The sequence below is a fragment of the Anoplopoma fimbria genome, chromosome 13 (genome assembly GCF_027596085.1).
Source record: "Anoplopoma fimbria isolate UVic2021 breed Golden Eagle Sablefish chromosome 13, Afim_UVic_2022, whole genome shotgun sequence".
Lineage (NCBI taxonomy): Eukaryota > Metazoa > Chordata > Actinopteri > Perciformes > Anoplopomatidae > Anoplopoma > Anoplopoma fimbria.
The window spans coordinates 7,160,289-7,178,514 of NC_072461.1; the positions used below are offsets into that span (position 1 = coordinate 7,160,289).

The following is an 18,226-nucleotide window of genomic DNA, read 5'->3' on the forward strand; positions in this document are numbered from 1 at the left end:
AATGGCTCTGAAACTGATGTACAATCTATGAATAAAAGTGAGTGTGTGTGTATGTGTGTTTGTGTTTATGTGTGTGTGTGTGTGTGTGTGTGTGTGTGTGTGTGTGTGTGTGTGTGTGTGTGTGTGTGTGTGTGTGTGTGTGTGTGTACCTGCCATGTTGAACAGACAAATGACATAATATAGTGTATTGTTTGTGTATACCTTTTGTACAAATGTATTCACGTACTATATGCTGTTCCTGCTAACTGTTGGGTGTTGATTGATCTTGTATTATCACGTCAAAATGCAGTGTTATTGTGAACGATAGTCAGGGAGGTTACTTAGTCCATGCCATACTGTTGTAAATCCAAGAAAAGGGATGCACATAAACTAGTTCAAAGACCCTGCGCATATGTGTGTACACGTGCTCTGTGCGTGTGCGTGTGCATCCGTGTACGTGTGTGACACATTTGTGCTAGTAGCCATGAAATAAATTATTGTATTGATCTCCAGTCAAGATTCATTGGATAGAGGAATAGCTATGTGGCGATGCCAAAATAGTCACTCTGGTCAAAAGTCATTGTAGAACAATATGACTTTACATATTACTGAATATATTTGTTTCTCAGAGTGCAAGCAAAGTAAGAAGTATGTTTTTGAGATTATAGGAAATAAATCAAATTCTATCAGTGGGTCTCCGTGTTCTCTCTCTCTCTCTCTGATGACTGTGTAGGAGAATGACGGAGGTATTGATCTCTAACCTGGCCCTGCTGTCTGCTCTGCTCTGCTGTTGCAGCACAGACGACTTGTTTCATTTCTAGGCGACATACACCACCTAGTGTTGGTTTCTGATTCGTTGCAGCTGGTGATGAATGCAGGGCATTTGACATTGTACTGCATTTGCTGGAAAGTACACTCAAGTACTGTATTTATATAACATGTATGGGTACATTTTGTGCTACGTTATATTTCTACTTCACTACATTTCAGAGGCAAATAGACTTTTAGCTCCACTGCATTTATTTGACATCTACTGAGTTGCGTTAAAGACTAAGATTTTACTCACAATGAATTGATGTACATTAATCTCCCAATAACACATACCTAAAATAGTAACATGTCACCTCAACAGCTTAATAAAAATGCAATGTACATGCTTATGTATGAGTAATAATAATGTTATATTTAATAATATAACACCAGTGATGAAATGTATCAATATACATTTTCTCAAGTGTTGTACTTAAGTCTAAGTATGAGGTACTTGTGTATTTCAAAGCTACTTTTATACTTCCACTCCCCTAAAATTCAGAGACGAATATTGTACTTTTACCTTTGTCTGAAAGCAACTAGTTCTTTGGAGATTATAATTTTACATACAAAATGTGTGATCATTCTATAAAATTACTAAACTAATCAAGTAATAGTAGTAGCTTCAACTCCATTAGCTAGAACAAGAAAATACTGCTTCAACAGTAATTCATTAACAATAATAATGATACAATAATATATACTATTATAAAACTGTGAAGGGCCAATCTGCTTCATAAGCTTTTGATACTGTAAACGATCAGAATACACACAAATTAACCAGCTTTATATAATTTATATTTATATGTTATATTAACCTGTATAACCTACTGTTGTGAAGCAAACATGTCAAAGAGGGATTTATTGATCACTTCATAACTGGTAGCCTGCTATCACAGTATCACATAGAACATAGTCCTGTATGTCTTTATTGCACTTTCTAGGGTTTACACGGCTAGTGACCATTACAAAAATTCTAGTCTTTAGAAATACTTATTTTATTTTTAATTTGACTTTTTGAATATTGTTTATTTTTCTTTAACCCTTCAGGTGGAGGCCACTAGTCATGGTCAGGTTACAGAGATAACAGATCAGTTGTAGTAAATCAAATCCTTTCACTCTCTAACAAACGGACACAATAAAAAAGCCTCGGAAAAACTAAGAACCAAGACCACTACCCCCCCGGAACAAACAACAGAAGGTCAACTAAGGTGCATCCTGTCGGCTTTAACTGAGAAACAGTTTTGCCCAAAATGCTGTAGACTGAAATGTAACACAACAGTCCCTCTAGTGGAAGCTTTTAGTAAATTAACAAAGACATTGTGACATAAATGCCATCCGCAGCCTTTTCTGCCTTATCAGGGCTGCAGTGATAACTGTTCACTGAGATGAACAGTAGATAACGCTCTGATAGAGCTGAAGAAACGCTCACGTCCTTCAGTCACAGTGGCTAAAAGACCGATATTATATCCTTTATTCTCTTCAATTTTTTTTTTTTAAATATGAATCTCTGTAAGAGGCTGTTTAAACACAAAGTACATCTAATGCAGAAAAACTGCAGATCGCACCCATTGGCCAAAGCAGACTGTTGGGAAGTTACTGAAATGCTAATTATAGAAAGTGTATAAATGATCTTTGAAAGTTTCTTTTTTAATCAGTGAAACAAATGTACCTTTCATGCATCCCACACTTTTGTTTTACCATCGGAAACAATGACAAGAAATCAGTGAGTAGGCAGAATCAACCCATGCTTTTATTTAATCCATTGCATATAAAAACTTTTTTTTCATTCTTTTTATTTGTTTTTTACACAAAGTTGTATGATCTACAGTGCTATCCAATAGACTGCAATTAACAAGGAATCCATTAAAATAACATTTTACTTGTCCTGTGAAACTTCCAGACAAGTTGGCATTCTAAAGACATAACCCAAAAAAATAATTGTCCTGAAGACCTTTTTTTAAGTTACAGTTTGTGTTTTCCTTTCATACCATAAAAAATAGAACACATAATGAGAAAAGAACCCACTGTTTCCATTGGTCCAGGGCTGTTTAGAATCTACAGTATGTGTGTCAAAATAAGAGTCCCCGTTTCGGGACAATGATGCACTCACCCATAACCCCCGTCCCACCCACCCCCACCCGCCCCTTCACTACAGATATATACTCAACCCTCCTCCCGTCCAGGCAGAGAGATGTCAGTGGTTTTGGATATTGCAAGTAATGTGAGTGGAAGTGTGGGCCGAGCATAGATAAGCAACACACTGTCAGTGTTTCAGCCATAATTAATGCAGCAGTGGCTGAACATGCAGATGTGTCTCAAAGCCTCTGTGCTTCGTAGGCTGTGGTCCAGCGGCAACTACACACTCCCTCTGTGCCCCATTCAGTGTTTGTAGCTGTGGTACAACCACGTGGATGCAGACGACACTAAGGTAACTTGTAGCGGACACAGAGTTGCTCCCATGACGTTTACATCCGACGGGTTGCGTCACATCTGTGAGTGTAGTGTCAGGGCGTAAGGAAGGTGCGAGCTGTTCAGACCAGGTCTACAGCAAATACGACTCCTGGACATCCGGCTTTAGGCCACACGTCACTCAAGTAGTACATCTATGGCTTGTGGTTGACCTGAATCCCTGCAAGCTTCTGCACTGACAACGTATTTTCTAACCCAGTCACTTTTTTTTTTTTTTTTTTTTCCCGATAGAACAATTTGAGTTTGGCTGTGATAGTAAAAAGGCAACATTTTCAAATTCACAACAGGAGATCAGGCCAACCCAAGCCAAAAGATTCACTAATGCAGCAAAAGAGAACTAGAAAATAAAACATATTAAAAAAAAGGCTAAAGTAAATGACATGCGTTGAATTTAAGGCACAGCCCATGGGCCAAGGAACAGTTTCTTTTTAAAAAACAATTTGGCTTTCCCCCTCTCTTCACTGAGCTACTTCTCAGATAAGCAACATGTCGATGGATCATTTTTACACTGAAGCTTGTGTGTAATAAACATTCTCTCAACAAGAGGTACGTAAATACAGCCACACCATCACCAAAAGGGATGATAAGAATCAACCATTTACAACAAACGGCATTATGATAGTAATAACATTAATAATTATATATTATATACAGCACAATAAATATATGTTTGTAAACAGCGATAAAACCAGAACATTTTATTACAGGTAAGGGCATTGGGTGAGGCGAAAAAAAAAAAAAAAAAAAAGAGAGAAATCTTGGCACAAAATGAAAGATTAAATAAAAAGTTTGGAAATTACACATAATCAAAACAAGCTCTTTAAAAAAAGCGATGTGCAGTATTTCAAGTGTTTTTTTTGTTTTGTTTTTTTATACATTTGTGAATGTTTCTATATTTTATGTACACAGAGAGAAAAAAAGGATATTTGGGTATTGTAACTGCCAAGCCTGTACTGTGGTCTATGCTACAGTTAAATATTTACTGTACCACCTTTATATTGCAAAAACGACTCAACAAATAGAAAAATATACCAATAAATAATAGCATCAGGTGTAAAGTGATAAAAACTGATAGAAACATGGAAAAAGAAAGAGTGTCTTGGCCGAGGTGTGAGACAGCACAAGTATTCATGGGTGAGTGTTTTGGCGAGTTCAAACATATTCAAGCGGTGATATATGAAATATATCAGTGCATTAGAGTATCTACGTAGAGGACAGTCTTATCTGATGAATACACAACGGAGCTGATTGTCTTGTCAAAAACAAAGACAGCAACTGGGTTTAATGTTGTGATGGCAAAAATAAACATTATTTTGATGAAAAATATATATATTATTGTATATAATATTTATACTGCTCAACAAAAAATGAAGTGGTTAAAACAAGCAGGTATGCAGCTGTTGGTGATGTGCACGAAATGGGCGACAAAAATAAAAGACAATAAAATTCTCTCATAACATTGGTATACAATCACACCAGTGGCTTTTAACACCATTACTATTTCTGAATACTCTGAACACTAATCAAGCTTCTAAAAAAAAAAAGGTGCTTTTTGTATCAACTACAAAGCATTGCATTGTATCAGGATGTATTCAAAAGAACTGCAGGCAACAACAATACAATTTGAAGGCTTCATCCACATCATGAACTGTTTCAATGAGAGTAAAGCATAAGGTTCCTGCATCCTTCTCAGTGAAAACTCTCACCCAAATAATAGTTATTATGAATAAATTCCAAATTTCAACTCACAGGACTAACCAAATGTGGGTATAGTAGCATGGGAATAGTAGTATAAATGCTGTTGGAGCAAGTGCAAACACCTCAGAACTCTCCTAATGTAATCCAGTCGTGAAGATATCCCTTCAAAACACTGAACATATGTGACACATTTCTCCCCACTGGTTTCCAAAAAGTTCTCTTATCTTCTTTGCCAACAAAAGGAAAGCCTCAGATTGCAAAAGTAAATTCTAGAAAATATCTGAATCTTACATACAGTACGATACAAAAATTAAAGAGGTCTAGGACAGCGCCATGGCTGTTTAGATTTGAGCTTTGTATCAGTCAGGTTTTCAAGGAAGACTTCTACATCAGAAATGTGTCTCGAAAAAGCTCCCCGGTGTGCTGCAGCTTTCATCTCTGCGGCGTCCCATCGGGTTTTTCAGCGGAACGGGCAGCATCAAAATGCCTCGGAATTCGCAGAAGGGATGAAAATGACCTAACCGAGAGGGAGATGCTCCTTGAACACGCCGATAACCGTCTCTGTAGAGAATGGGCACTTGATAAAACACAGAAACACTGCTAAACTTTTCAGGCAAGGCTGAGACGAAGCGGAGGGAAGGAGAATGTGATATCATGTGTCGTGTGGACGGCACTGAGCAGACTGAACTGCTCGTCCGGTTACTAAACTTAAGCTTGTAAAAAAAGGAGGCGTAAAAGTGAAATAAGGGCACACCACTTCAGTACAGACGGGAATGGAGAGGAGTTTTCCTGAGTGCAAAAAAACTTGAAGAAGTACCGGTGGGCGTGTCTGAACGAAGCTGACGGGGAGGAGTGGCCAAGGTGGAGAGCAGCACACGCTTTGGAACCATAAACATAGATGTATAAAAAACAGAGACTCCACAAAACCCAAAAAATATTCTATAAATAATCATCTGTCATTACTAAGAAGAACAGTTAATCAGGTGATGTCCATAAACTGCTATGTGTGGGGGTCGTCCTCTTTCTCCCCTCCCTCCTCCTGCTCTGCTACCTCTTCCTCCACAACACATGGTTGTGAGCAGGACGTCTCCCCCTCTTCCGTTACCCCCTCCTCCTCTTCATCGTCCCCCACCTGTTCATCCAAAGGAACCTCTGTTGATTCAGAGTCCTGCGTACAAAGCGTTTTAGAGTCAGTGCAGCTGTTCTCCTCGTCTTCGTCTTCCTCCTCTTCCTCCTCCTCCTCCTCGTCATCCTCCTCCTCCTCCGGCTGGCTGCCGCTGTCTTTCTCAGTGTCCGACTCCCCGTCCTCCTCCAGGGTGAGCTCAAATTGGAACTTGTCCCCTCCTGGTGGCCGAGAGCCGTCCTCTGGGTCGTCCGAGGCAGGAGAGGGGCTTTGGGGGATGGTGCTCTGGTACCACTCCCTGTTGTCTTCCAACGTGTCCAGGATGTCCTGGGCATCTGGGTGGACCAGGTCGGCCCAGGTCTCCCACAAAGGGTGAACAATATAGTCTATGAAACCCACCTACAGGATGCATTGGAGAAGAAAAGGTCATTCAGTCTGTGCACAATATGTATGTGGATGCACTTATGTGTGTGTGTGTGTGTGTGTGTGTGTGTGTGTGTGTGTGTGTGTGTGTGTGTGTGTGTGTGTGTGTGTGTGTGTGTGTGTGTGTTACCTGGCTCTTTTCTACCGAGGCGTTGTGTTTGTCACACATGGGGCTGATCTCCATGCCCCTCTCCCTCTCTCGGTCCCCCTGGCTGAAGAACTCCTCCATGATGCGGTCCGTCCACTGCCGATACAGCTGGAGAGGCTTAGTGGGGTTGCTCAGATCTGCACAGTGCACCATGTTCTGGAGAACCTGAATATAAAAAACAGAAAGGTTTTAAACAATGCTGGCCACATGTTTTTTTAGGATTTAGGGTAGGGAGAAGCTGAAGGGCTCGGATCCAGCATCAATTACAACTGTGAAGTTTCAGGCTGAAATCATCTGATTTTAATTCAATTGTTAAAGTGAATTTGTGCCGAGTTCAACTTAGATGTGACTAATTTGTTTCTATGCAGCTATAAGAGAATGGAGGAAACCAGAGAGTCCAAAGTGAGGGAATGTAACACACTACTTTGTCACATGACCCACACTTTCTGCATTGACAAGGAGGCAACAACTATAATAAATGTTTTCATAAGCCTTAATGTTGCAGAATCTTTCAAGGGGACCCGGGTATTCTTTGACTGGACATTAAAATGACAGTAATATGGATCTTTATGTAACTCTGACCTGTATCCTGTCAGAGTAGTTGTCCAGCAGCAAGACACCAGAGCTGGTCACCTTCTTGGTTTCTACCATAGTTTTCAGATCAGCCAGTAGATTCATGTGCTTGGACATGTCTGTTGCTAGCACCTGGGAATAACCAAAACAAACTGTTAGCATTCAATGCAGAAAAAAAGAGATTGTATAATGTAGTGCACATAATGCATTCCACTATATATTTCTCTTCACTTACAATGTCAATGACCATCTTTCGCAGTGATTGTCTTTGTTTTTTGGTCACATTTTGGAAGATGTCACAGTTCTCCTCTTGTAGAAGCTTGAAACCAACTGCTAGATGGTGGTTCTCCAACACCGACGAGTCATTGTACATCAGCGCTAGCTCTGAATCTGCAGGGAGCACACCATCGACCATTTAGCTTGAGGAATTGTGTTTTTTCTGTTTTTTTGTAATACTATAAAACGTATGCGTCAATAAACAGGTTATTTTGTAAGGAAATACAAATGCAACAAAGTACATCTTTTCAACAGAATGCGGTGCTAAAAGGTTTCCTTCTCATAGGCCTCTCTAACTTGTATGTGTGCTGCGGTGACAGGTGTATCATCCATCCCTTGCTCCATGAGTTGCAGAAGAAAGCACCAGCATGTTTTTCCGCTGAGAGGTCTCCCCACTCCGGGTCATTTGAAGGTCCTCTAGCTGTATTTAGATTTTCCATTAAGATGCATTAGTCTTGGCCACAGTGGAACAGAGCAGCAGAGGGGAGAAAGGGGATCCTGCTCTGTTGCTCTGTGGCTGACAGGAGATCAGTCTGGTGGCTCCTAACAAGGATGACTCACACTGCCTTTACTGCAGGGATTCCCCATTTGGGCTTATGGGAAGGACAACACATTTAGTGTGTTAAGTGTTTGAGGGTGTGCAGTGTATTTTCTTTTCTGATAAGGTGTTACTAATGCCCTTATGCAACCCCTACTTCTGTAATGGCATCCAGAATGATTGCTTAAGGCAACACCTAGTGGATATAAACTCTATTTGGTTGTGTTGTCCTTTAAATTGCCAAATCAAGGCGATATTTGTGGCTCCTCCAGCCATGAGCGAGTGGGTCCGTTAAAGCAGAGAGGTAGCAGAGGTTCATTCTCTTGCTTGAGGACTCAACATCATAACCCCGTAAGTCTGGTTGGAGGCTCAGTTCACCCCCTTCCATCAATACCCTGCAGATAGTTTTGCTTCTATGTTTCCATATTTTTAAGATGTCTTTTCTGCCTTCACTTTATAATGACTGTGAATGGAATTTTTATTTATGATGCTCACAGCAATACAAATAAAACAAAACACTGTCAGATGTAAAAAATAGGAAGCACCTTATTTAAAAAAAACATTTGTTCACAGTGTCTGTGGTTTTATCCAGAGAAACGGGGACACTATTTCTGGAAATATATTGATTTAAATAACAAATTCTTCAATGCAGTGAAAACCAGAGATGACATTTGATCCTGTGTATTGCACCCATGTTCAAGACCTTTCAATTGCCAGCAGCTATCTCAACTTTTTCAGCAATTTAAATATGTTTGGTGTTGTGCAAGCCAACCCAAAGTTTGTCACGAAAATGGAGATAACCCTTGATGAGATTAACACAGATATACAGGCTGTTTTTATTGACTGCAGAAACAACATCTCTTAAAACAATGTATTCTTTTGACCAACATGACAAACCTGATGCTGCTGCACTGAACAGTACAGTGACGATTTGCCAGGGGCAAACAGATGTCTGCATTGTGAGATACCACGAGAGGTAAATGAGAAAATAAGATATACAGTGGGTACGGAAAGTATTCAGACCCCTTTAAATTTTTCACCCTTTGTTTCATTGCAGCCATTTGCTAAAATCGAAAAAGTTCATTTTTTTTCGCATTAATGTACACTCAGCAACCCATCTTGACAGAAAAAAACAGAAATGTAGAAATTTTTGCAAATTTATTAAAAAAGAAAAACTGAAATATCACATGGTCATAAGTATTCAGACCCTTTGCTCAGTATTGAGTAGAAGCACCCTTTTGAGCTAGTACAGCCATGAGTCTTCTTGGGAATGATGCAACAAGTTTCTCACACCTGGATTTGGGGATCCTCTGCCATTCTTCCTTGCAGATCCTCTCCAGTTCTGTCAGGTTGGATGGTGAACGTTGGTGGACAGCCATTTTCAGGTCTCTCCAGAGATGCTCAATTGGGTTTAGGTCAGGGCTCTGGCTGGGCCAGTCAAGAATGGTCACAGACTTGTTCCGAAGCCACTCCTTTGTTATTTTAGCTGTGTGCTTCGGGTCATTGTCTTGTTGGAAGGTGAACCTTCGGCCCAGTCTGAGGTCCTGAGCACTCTGGAGGAGGTTTTCTTCCAGGATATCTCTGTACTTGGCCGCATTCATCTTTCCTTCAATTGCAACCAGTCGTCCTGTCCCTGCAGCTGAAAAACACCCCCATAGCATGATGCTGCCACCACCATGTTTCACTGTTGGGATTGTATTGGGCAGGTGATGAGCAGTGCCTGGTTTTCTCCACACATACCGCTTAGAATTAACGCCAAAAAGTTCAATCTTGGTCTCATCAGACCAGAGAATCTTATTTCTCATAGTTTGGGAGTCCTCCATGTGTTTTTTGGCAAACTCTATGCGGGCTTTCATATGTCTTGCACTGAGGAGAGGCTTCCGTCGGGCCACTCTGCCATAAAGCCCCGACTGGTGGAGGGCTGCAGTGATAGTTGACTTTGTGGAACTTTCTCCCATCTCCCTACTGCATCTCTGGAGCTCAGCCACAGTGATCTTTGGGTTCTTCTTTACCTCTCTCACCAAGGCTCTTCTCCCACGATTGCTCAGTTTGGCTGGACGGCCAGGTCTAGGAAGAGTTCTGGTCATCCCATACTTCTTCCATTTAAGGATTATGGAGGCCACTGTGCTCTTAGGAACCTTGAGTGCTGCAGAAATTCTTTTGTAACCTTGGCCAGATCTGTGCCTTGCCACAATTCTGTCTCTGAGCTCCTTGGGCAGTTCCTTCGACCTCATGATTCTCATTTGTTCTGACATGCACTGTGAGCTGTAAGGTCTTATATAGACAGGTGTGTGCCTTTCCTAATCAAGTCCAATCAGTTTAATTAAACACAGCTGGACTCCAATGAAGGAGTAGAACCATCTCAAGGAGGATCAGAAGAAATGGACAGCATGTGAGTTAAATATGAGTGTCACAGCAAAGGGTCTGAATACTTATGACCATGTGATATTTCAGTTTTTCTTTTTTAATAAATTTGCAAAAATTTCTACATTTCTGTTTTTTTCTGTCAAGATGGGTTGCTGAGTACATTAATGCGAAAAAAAATGAACTTTTTCGATTTTAGCAAATGGCTGCAATGAAACAAAGAGTGAAAAATTTAAAGGGGTCTGAATACTTTCCGTACCCACTGTATTACAATGTGTCTGGCATAAATACTATCCCACCTTGTTACTACCCTAACAACAGCATTTATACTACATACAATGTCAAATGAGGGTTTCTATGCAGTGTGGTCTACTACATCCATGTTTGTTTCCTGAAAATATGTTAGCTTGATTGATGATGTGCTGCAAGGAAAGACTACTATTGTAGTGTTGACCATCTTTTTGAACTCTTCCTTGGAATCACTTTTCAAAGCATCACACATGACTAAAAAGTAGCGCGTGTGCATGCATATAATGTGCATGTGTGTTTTGTTTAGAATATTTTGACCATCTATGTGCAGTCAATATGCATCCAAGTTTGGTTTGTATGCAAAGTTTATTTTATGGGAGAAAGGATAATTGTCTACAAAATGTTATTGTGAGGATGTGTGAGGATGTGTGTGTGTGTGTGTGTGTGTGTGTGTGTGTGTGTGTGTGTGTGTGTGTGTGTGTGTGTGTGTGTGTGTGTGTGTGTGTGTGTGTGTGCGTGCTGTTGAGGCAGAAGCTATAGCGTGCATGTTCCCACCTGGGTAACAGACTGTTCTTGTTTGTGAATGTGCACTAATGAGACTGCTGAGGCACTGACGTAGCTGCTAAGACAGCACCATAATTAGACTCACTGGTGTTGATGAGGAACTGGTTGGAGACACCAGGATGGTCCACGTCGTGAATTGCACTGGCAAAGATGGCAGCTAGGATCTCAAGGTCTGTGAACACAGCCTGGAAGAAAAAGAACCAAGCACAGAGGGGAGGAGGGAGGGCATTGATGAGAGAATCAAACGGTTGGACAAAAGAATATCTTTGCAAGTAAGAGCCATTGATTGGACTTCGAGCTGGAGTTTGATTGAAGCTGATTGTGGAAGCGGTGGCTGCGTGTTGGTGCTTTCATATATGTCTGTGCAAGTGTGTTCATTCATTTTGTAAGTGCACATGCGCCTCACCTCGAGGGCGGGGGTGGATAGCAGCACGTGAGTTGACTGGGTGACATCAGCAGCATGAATGTTGTTATGGTAGGCCACATCGCCATGATAATGGTCTTCTAAGGTCATCAGGTATGTTATAAAGGTGTCAAGTGGAATTTTAAACGTTTTTAGCAAGTCTCTCTCCTACAAAGCAAAAAACACAAGAGGAAGTTTGTGGTCAAAACAGTTTCAGGTTTTACCAGGTAATTCATTTTGTAGTGAAAGATTAAGAGAGAAAAAAATAGACGTGACTTTACCTGGAATATAGTGTACATCATGACTGTCAGCGGCCGATTCCCAGAGAACTCTGCGATTTTAAAAACGTTACGGCCCCATTTATTCACATGCTCCAGCTCCTGGAAAAATACATTTGAGACACAATTAGATAAAAAACACCCTTTTATTTCCTTCCTTCTTTTCCTTAATTATCACCTGAGCCCCTAAGCCAAAGTACATTTCAGATAGTGTGCACTGTATTTATGTGAATGTGCACAGTCTGTGTGCACAACGTTCGTCAGGACACACAAACACACCTTAGCTAGTTCATCCTCGGTCTCGGTCTTGACTCCGAAGCGAGCGATATTAGAGTTTGTTAGGCTGGAGGAGTGTTGCAGCTTTTTCACCCCAATGATCTGAGACATGGGCTTGTTCTTCTTCTCCTTCTCCTTCTGCGTCTGAGGGGTTGGCATCTCCACTTCATGTTGCTTGTCTTGAAAAACCCAGTGAAACAAAGGTGGAATGAGAATATGAGGCCTTATGTTGCACACTTGGGTTAATGTTGTAGTGGTTCAACCAGAAAAAAAGAATTGTTTTCTTCCTGTAAATTGTGGCTGAATAAGATATGATGGTAGTACTAAATCCTGATTGAAGTACAAAAAACTGATAACTCGTGCTTACAATTTAAACAGGGTTTCAGAAAAATACAAAACATGAATCCATGAACTCACTCCGAAGCTTTGCACCATATTCATTTTTACTCCTCAGGCAGAAGGAGACTTTTTTTTTTTTTTTTTTTTTCAAAACCAGTGAGTCTATCCTGTGTCATCACTCACCAAGAAAGGTGCTGGAGATGAACTCAGACACCTGGTTCCCAGAGCGGCTCATCTCTGATAGGTGAGTCAGCTCCCTGTTCAACATCCTCTTGAACTGAAAGAGGGACACACACACACACACACAGATGAGGGGTTTCACAGTGTGTAAAATGCGACAGAAAAATCATCAATTTCATTTTCTTTTTTTTTTTTAACAGCTGATACTCAGGTACCATACACATATTTGAATAAATATGACCCATTTACGAAGTGACTGCAACAACTATTCAAGAGCCAAATAAACTTTGCTCATTTCTCTAAATGTGTTTGAGGCAAAATAATGGTAGTACAGGTAGTGCAGAACCTTTCATTTGATCAAAAATACATTTTCATGATGGCAGTGAAGAATCAAAATATTCCATCAACGCAGCCCCTCCTGATGGCTGCGGCCTTTTACTTACAGATTCTTACAGACCTGTACTAGGAACGTCACCATTTCTGGTTTAACACGTGCCCAAAAACACACCAAGCGGGTCAGAGTGCTACTGCAAGGTATCCACATAATCAGTGACCCATTTTCCCACTTTCTTTCCTTTAATTTTAGTTTTCCTCTGCCGCACTGCCTGCTCCTCCCTCACCCTATTCTCTCCTCTGTCACCTCTGCCTGCTGTAATTGGAGTGGCAGACCCAAATTTAGCTGCAGTTTTTGATTTGAAGACCAAACTGATTGACGGGGAGGAGGATGCTTGAAATCAGGGGTTTTCTAAAGTGGCTGCCAAACAACAAAACGGATTGCAAAAAAACAAAAACCTCTTGCACAAACGTCGCTGCTTTGTCTGAATCATTCTGGCTTCAATCAAAATGCATAATTTATGTATATTGATTAAGTATACATCAATATTGATCACTTAAAATAGACCATTACTACACTGCAGAGTGCTTTCTGCGCAATTGTGTATTGACATCCTATTGAGTAACACCCACGGGCATTCATTGGGTGGCATTTTAAAATGGATACACAAGAGGCAAAGAGCCATCTGTACTGTGCTTTTGTCAGGCAATAAGAGCTGGTAGAGGAGAAAAGCGACAAATACATTACATGTAGAGCTGTTTTAACAAGACACATAAATTATTTATTATTATAACACATATAGATAAGAAAAAAAGAGATAAGATCCCTGAAAAAAAAAAGAGATAGATTTTTGCTTTTTTAATTAAAATGTGTGGGTAGCCTAAAAAACATACCCCATGACATAAAAAATTGTGGAGCATCTCAACTACCGAGAGATTGTTGACCTAAAAAACTCTTCACAGAGCTCTAAGAGTTGCTTATTTATTCGATTTAAGAGAGCCATATTGGCATTAAAATACCTGAAATAACCAAAGAGATTTAAATATCAAATTCTCTTTATTTAACTACGTATGTTTTTCTGTGCCACACCTTCAGCCATGTCTACACCTTTCAAAGTACAGTGCCATCGTTATCAGCTCTCTCCATCACAGATGTATCAAAATGGATGATAGATCCAGAAATGTCACCTATTAAAGCTTTGTTCAGTGGACGACATGTTGGCGAGGAGCAACATGTCGTATGTGCTTTCTATTGGTGGTCATATAACCCTGCATCCAAGGATGAACCTCCGTTACAAAAACACTTCCACTCTTTGGAAATGAATAGAAACAATCACATTGAAATAGGTGTGGAAAAAAAATACCCGAATAATTAATTTAGACAGACTAATCCGATACCAGATCTTACCTTTATATACCCCCAGGACACAGAGCGCAGATAATTAGCTTCAGGCATTTTGACAAACGAACACAAGAGATCCAAAAGCAGAAAGGTGCAGGTTTATAGCCCAAAATACAGTCCGGATGATAAAAGCGTTAGGCCGCTAGCAAAACAAAAACAGTTCACAGCTCTGGCCAGTAAAAGACTTCAACCTGAAGAGCCTTCGGAGCTCGTTTCAATGTCCATAAACGAAGCGTTATGTTCTGGTCCTTCGAATATCCACAGAAAGGAGCCCATGTTGCAGGAAGCAGAGAGGAAAGCAGATTAAGAGAGAGGAGCAGCGGGAACCTGGCTCCCCAAAGATCCGATGAGACCTCACACACTGTGATACACATGACATGTGCACACACACGCACTCAAGCACATACGCTCGGATACAGGGACGCACTGCTGAGGTTGTGAATTATTGATGATGGTGCGGATGCTTGGTGGATGCCAAAGCTCCAGGACAGCACAAAAAAATAATCTATCAACAGCTCCCAAACAGGCCTGACTGCCTGTCTGCCCGCCTCTGTGTGTATGACACAAGCTCCCATGTGAAGAGCAAAGCTGCTTCTCTTGCGGTGTCACACAACAGCAGCAAATCAGGGCCCAGATATGGAAGAAGTGTGAGCTCATCATCGCCTCTGATTGGCTTGGATTTTAACAGACTTGAGATCACCTGCTGTGTGATTGGTTGGGACTGAAGTCAGTGGAAAATCTACCTCTTCCCTTTTCCTTCCATTCCTGCAGTGAGGCGGGATGCGGTTGTGCGTGTGCATGAGTGTGTGTGTCTGTGTGTGTTCATACAGCACATGTTCATTTGTGTGTATGCAGGACATATTTACATTGCATGCACTAGGACTTGTGTGTGTGGGTCTGCGTGTTTCAATGACCTAACCTTCTGTTCAGTAAGATGTAAAAGCACAGGTTACCTCATCTAACAAAAGAAAAACTGAGGTCGGCTCTCACGCCAGTATTCATGGGAGGTGAGTCACAGTAACATCACTGTTGAGATGATGTATCACATGAAAACCAATTAATCTTGCAAAAAGAATGAGCGTCACAGTTATTTCAAGTGGGCTCTGTAGGACACAAACTGAAAGCACATTGTCCGCACAGGCTGCTGCGTGTTTCACTGAGCTCAAGAGGTTGTTGCTTTGGTTGGAAACAACTCGCCATGAAGTTCTATATAAAGCAGATTCAATTGAATTCAATTGAAATCAATATGCTTTATTGTATTGGCTTTAAGTGTTACAAAGACAATATTACCAACGCATCAAGTAAAAATGCAATGAAAAAGGTGGTGCAGGCTTTATCATTATGAACGACCCCTTTCACATTGTCACGTTGTTTTCATATTGCCCTTAGATTAGGGCCACACAATTGAGACCAAAATGAGACCAAAATGATCATCATTAATGAATTCTTTTTTTTTAATCAAAACTGAGATCACGATGGGATTGAGATTCACACAAGCATTTCTTTAATATCTATGTTGTGCTACATTCCTGCTCATTTACAAAGCTATGCACCAAAATAATACTGGTCTCTATTCGCAGCCCATCTCCTAGGAGCAAAATACAGCTGCACCAAAACTATTCACCCAAAATGAAACAAACAAAGCACTGCTTTCACTTTTCATTAACATATGTCTTAAATGAAGGTTCTTCTTCACCTGAATTCAGAGTAATATTTATTAGTCGTCAACGCTGGACTGCAGCTACAACATTCAGGAAAGTGCCTCTGTAGGGAATGCATGCAGTGGCATGACGGTTTATTAAAAGTGAAGCAAGGTGCCAAGCCAAGTGGCTGATGGCTGGCTGTCAGTTTAGGAACCGCCTGATTTGATATGCAGCGTGGTTTTCTAAGAATGGAGCATGTAATATAAACATCAATATCGCACTCAATCATGGTCATTTAATTGTGGTAAAATCAAGATTGCGATTAATAGCTGATAAATGTGCAACCCTAGATTAAATATGTTGTTATAATACGAGATATTTCTGTTGGATGCTGTAATGATTATGGGGGCATGACATTACATTAAACAGAATTAAGTAGAGGTTTAAAAGTTGGCTCAAAAAAATATATGTAGAACAGCTTAATCTTAAATAAGGACTTTTTTTTCTTGGTGTGTGTATGTGAGCACATACGTGCACCTGCTTGTGTCATGTGTCTGTGATGGTCCAGTTGCTGCATGGATTGAAAAGGGACCAAAGCTGTCTCTGCTTACTTTACACCACACCTCTACAGCCAGCCTGGCACTGTGAGTAATTTACAGCTACGCTGGAGCAGATGAGACAACTGGCTAACTGACATCCAGCAGCTTTGATTGACTCAGAGCCAAGCAGGCCAGCACAGGCCCACACACGCACACACACACACGCACACACACACACGCACACACACACACACACACACAGTTTACTCCCTGTAGAAGCCCACAGTATACACAAATACAACGCCCACAGACACCCCTCCACACAAACTCCATCCCTCCGTCACACAAATACACACACATATTGATAGCTTAGCCAAGAGGTGTGAACACAAACTATTGGGTTGAAATTGGAAAGTGTCACACCACGCTTAGCTGTGACTTGTGTGTAATTTGCTCTTCGGAGGAGTGACCAGAAATATCCACTCCCTGCTGTATATAGCCCATGACACCTCCAGATCTGTGTTGCATTCTTTCTTTTCTTACATAACATATTTATTCTGGTGGCAGCGTCCCCCCTCGACCCCCACCCCAACACACACACCTCTTCATAATACAGAAGAACAGTAACACTGTAATTGCTGCTTCCAACTGTTTTCAATGAACATACCAATGACTGTGCAAAGACAGTTTGCGTCCATTCATAACCGTAACAAAATAAGGAGGAGCTAAACGATAAAGGTAAGGTGTAAGACATCAGAGCAATATATTAAGAAAATAAACAAATAATAACAGAAAGATGAAAATCTAGATGGATAACATTGGATAAAGGCATTCTATTATAGTCGTGGTACTGACATACAGCCTTACAAGAAACCTTCTAAGTTCAGAAAATCCAAAAGTCAAAACCTACCAGCAACCAGTTGGGTTACTGTAGAATGCCTTCTACCTCCACGAGTATGACTAACAAGTTACAAACAGAATGATGACCCAATTGTGGGACATCTCCTGGCTGAACTTTAGAGGACATGGCAGTTCAGTAAAAACTAAAAAGCATCATGAAAAGAAAGATCTGCAAACCCTGAATACAACTAGCTCATGCTGAAAAATAACTCAACCTGTCTGATGGCACCAGAACAGCAGCGTCACATGAAATGGACATTGTTTTGTTTCCCATCACCTCCTGAGACCAGCAGAAAAAGATGCTTGATCGGTGTGTTTGGAATGAAGAAACTCCACAAAACTTTTTGTATGGGTTTCCGTCAATTATCTATACTGATCATGCTCACATCTTTTTTTCAATCTAAAGAAGCAGATTGCCCAATTGGGATCTCCGCAGGTGCGGGCCATTGTGTATAGCCAGCCAAACACCTTGTAAAGACAAGTATATTGAGCCTGAACAGGTCAAAGAAAAGGACATTTACAATCATTGATGATGGGTGTCCTGGATGACTCACCAGTGATACAACACACATCAGAGGCTGGACTGGACAAAATATATATGGTGCCGTCTCAAGATCAGGAGTATGTCCTTAAGATGTTGACCAAATGAAACAGAATCCACTATTTATCATGATGGCTCTGTGTTGTGGGGTTTCATAGCATTTGTACCAACCAAG

At 40.8% G+C, this 18,226-nt stretch overlaps 1 protein-coding gene across 2 annotated transcripts in view; it reads right to left on the bottom strand.

Moving 5' to 3' along the window:
* Positions 1-2,943: 2,943 nt before the first annotated feature.
* The window catches only part of pde4d (phosphodiesterase 4D, cAMP-specific), a 130,216-nt gene continuing 114,933 nt past the window's right edge, over positions 2,944-18,226 (bottom strand). For both annotated transcript variants that reach the window (XM_054610351.1, XM_054610352.1), the window contains 9 exons: positions 12,697-12,790; positions 12,178-12,353; positions 11,902-12,000; positions 11,624-11,788; positions 11,303-11,402; positions 7,462-7,616; positions 7,236-7,358; positions 6,636-6,818; positions 2,944-6,481 (listed from right to left, as the gene is read on the bottom strand). In XM_054610351.1, the coding sequence (XP_054466326.1) occupies positions 5,960-6,481; positions 6,636-6,818; positions 7,236-7,358; positions 7,462-7,616; positions 11,303-11,402; positions 11,624-11,788; positions 11,902-12,000; positions 12,178-12,353; positions 12,697-12,790 (1,617 nt within the window). In that variant the 3' untranslated portion in view covers positions 2,944-5,959. The remainder of the gene's footprint in view (positions 6,482-6,635; positions 6,819-7,235; positions 7,359-7,461; positions 7,617-11,302; positions 11,403-11,623; positions 11,789-11,901; positions 12,001-12,177; positions 12,354-12,696; positions 12,791-18,226) is intronic.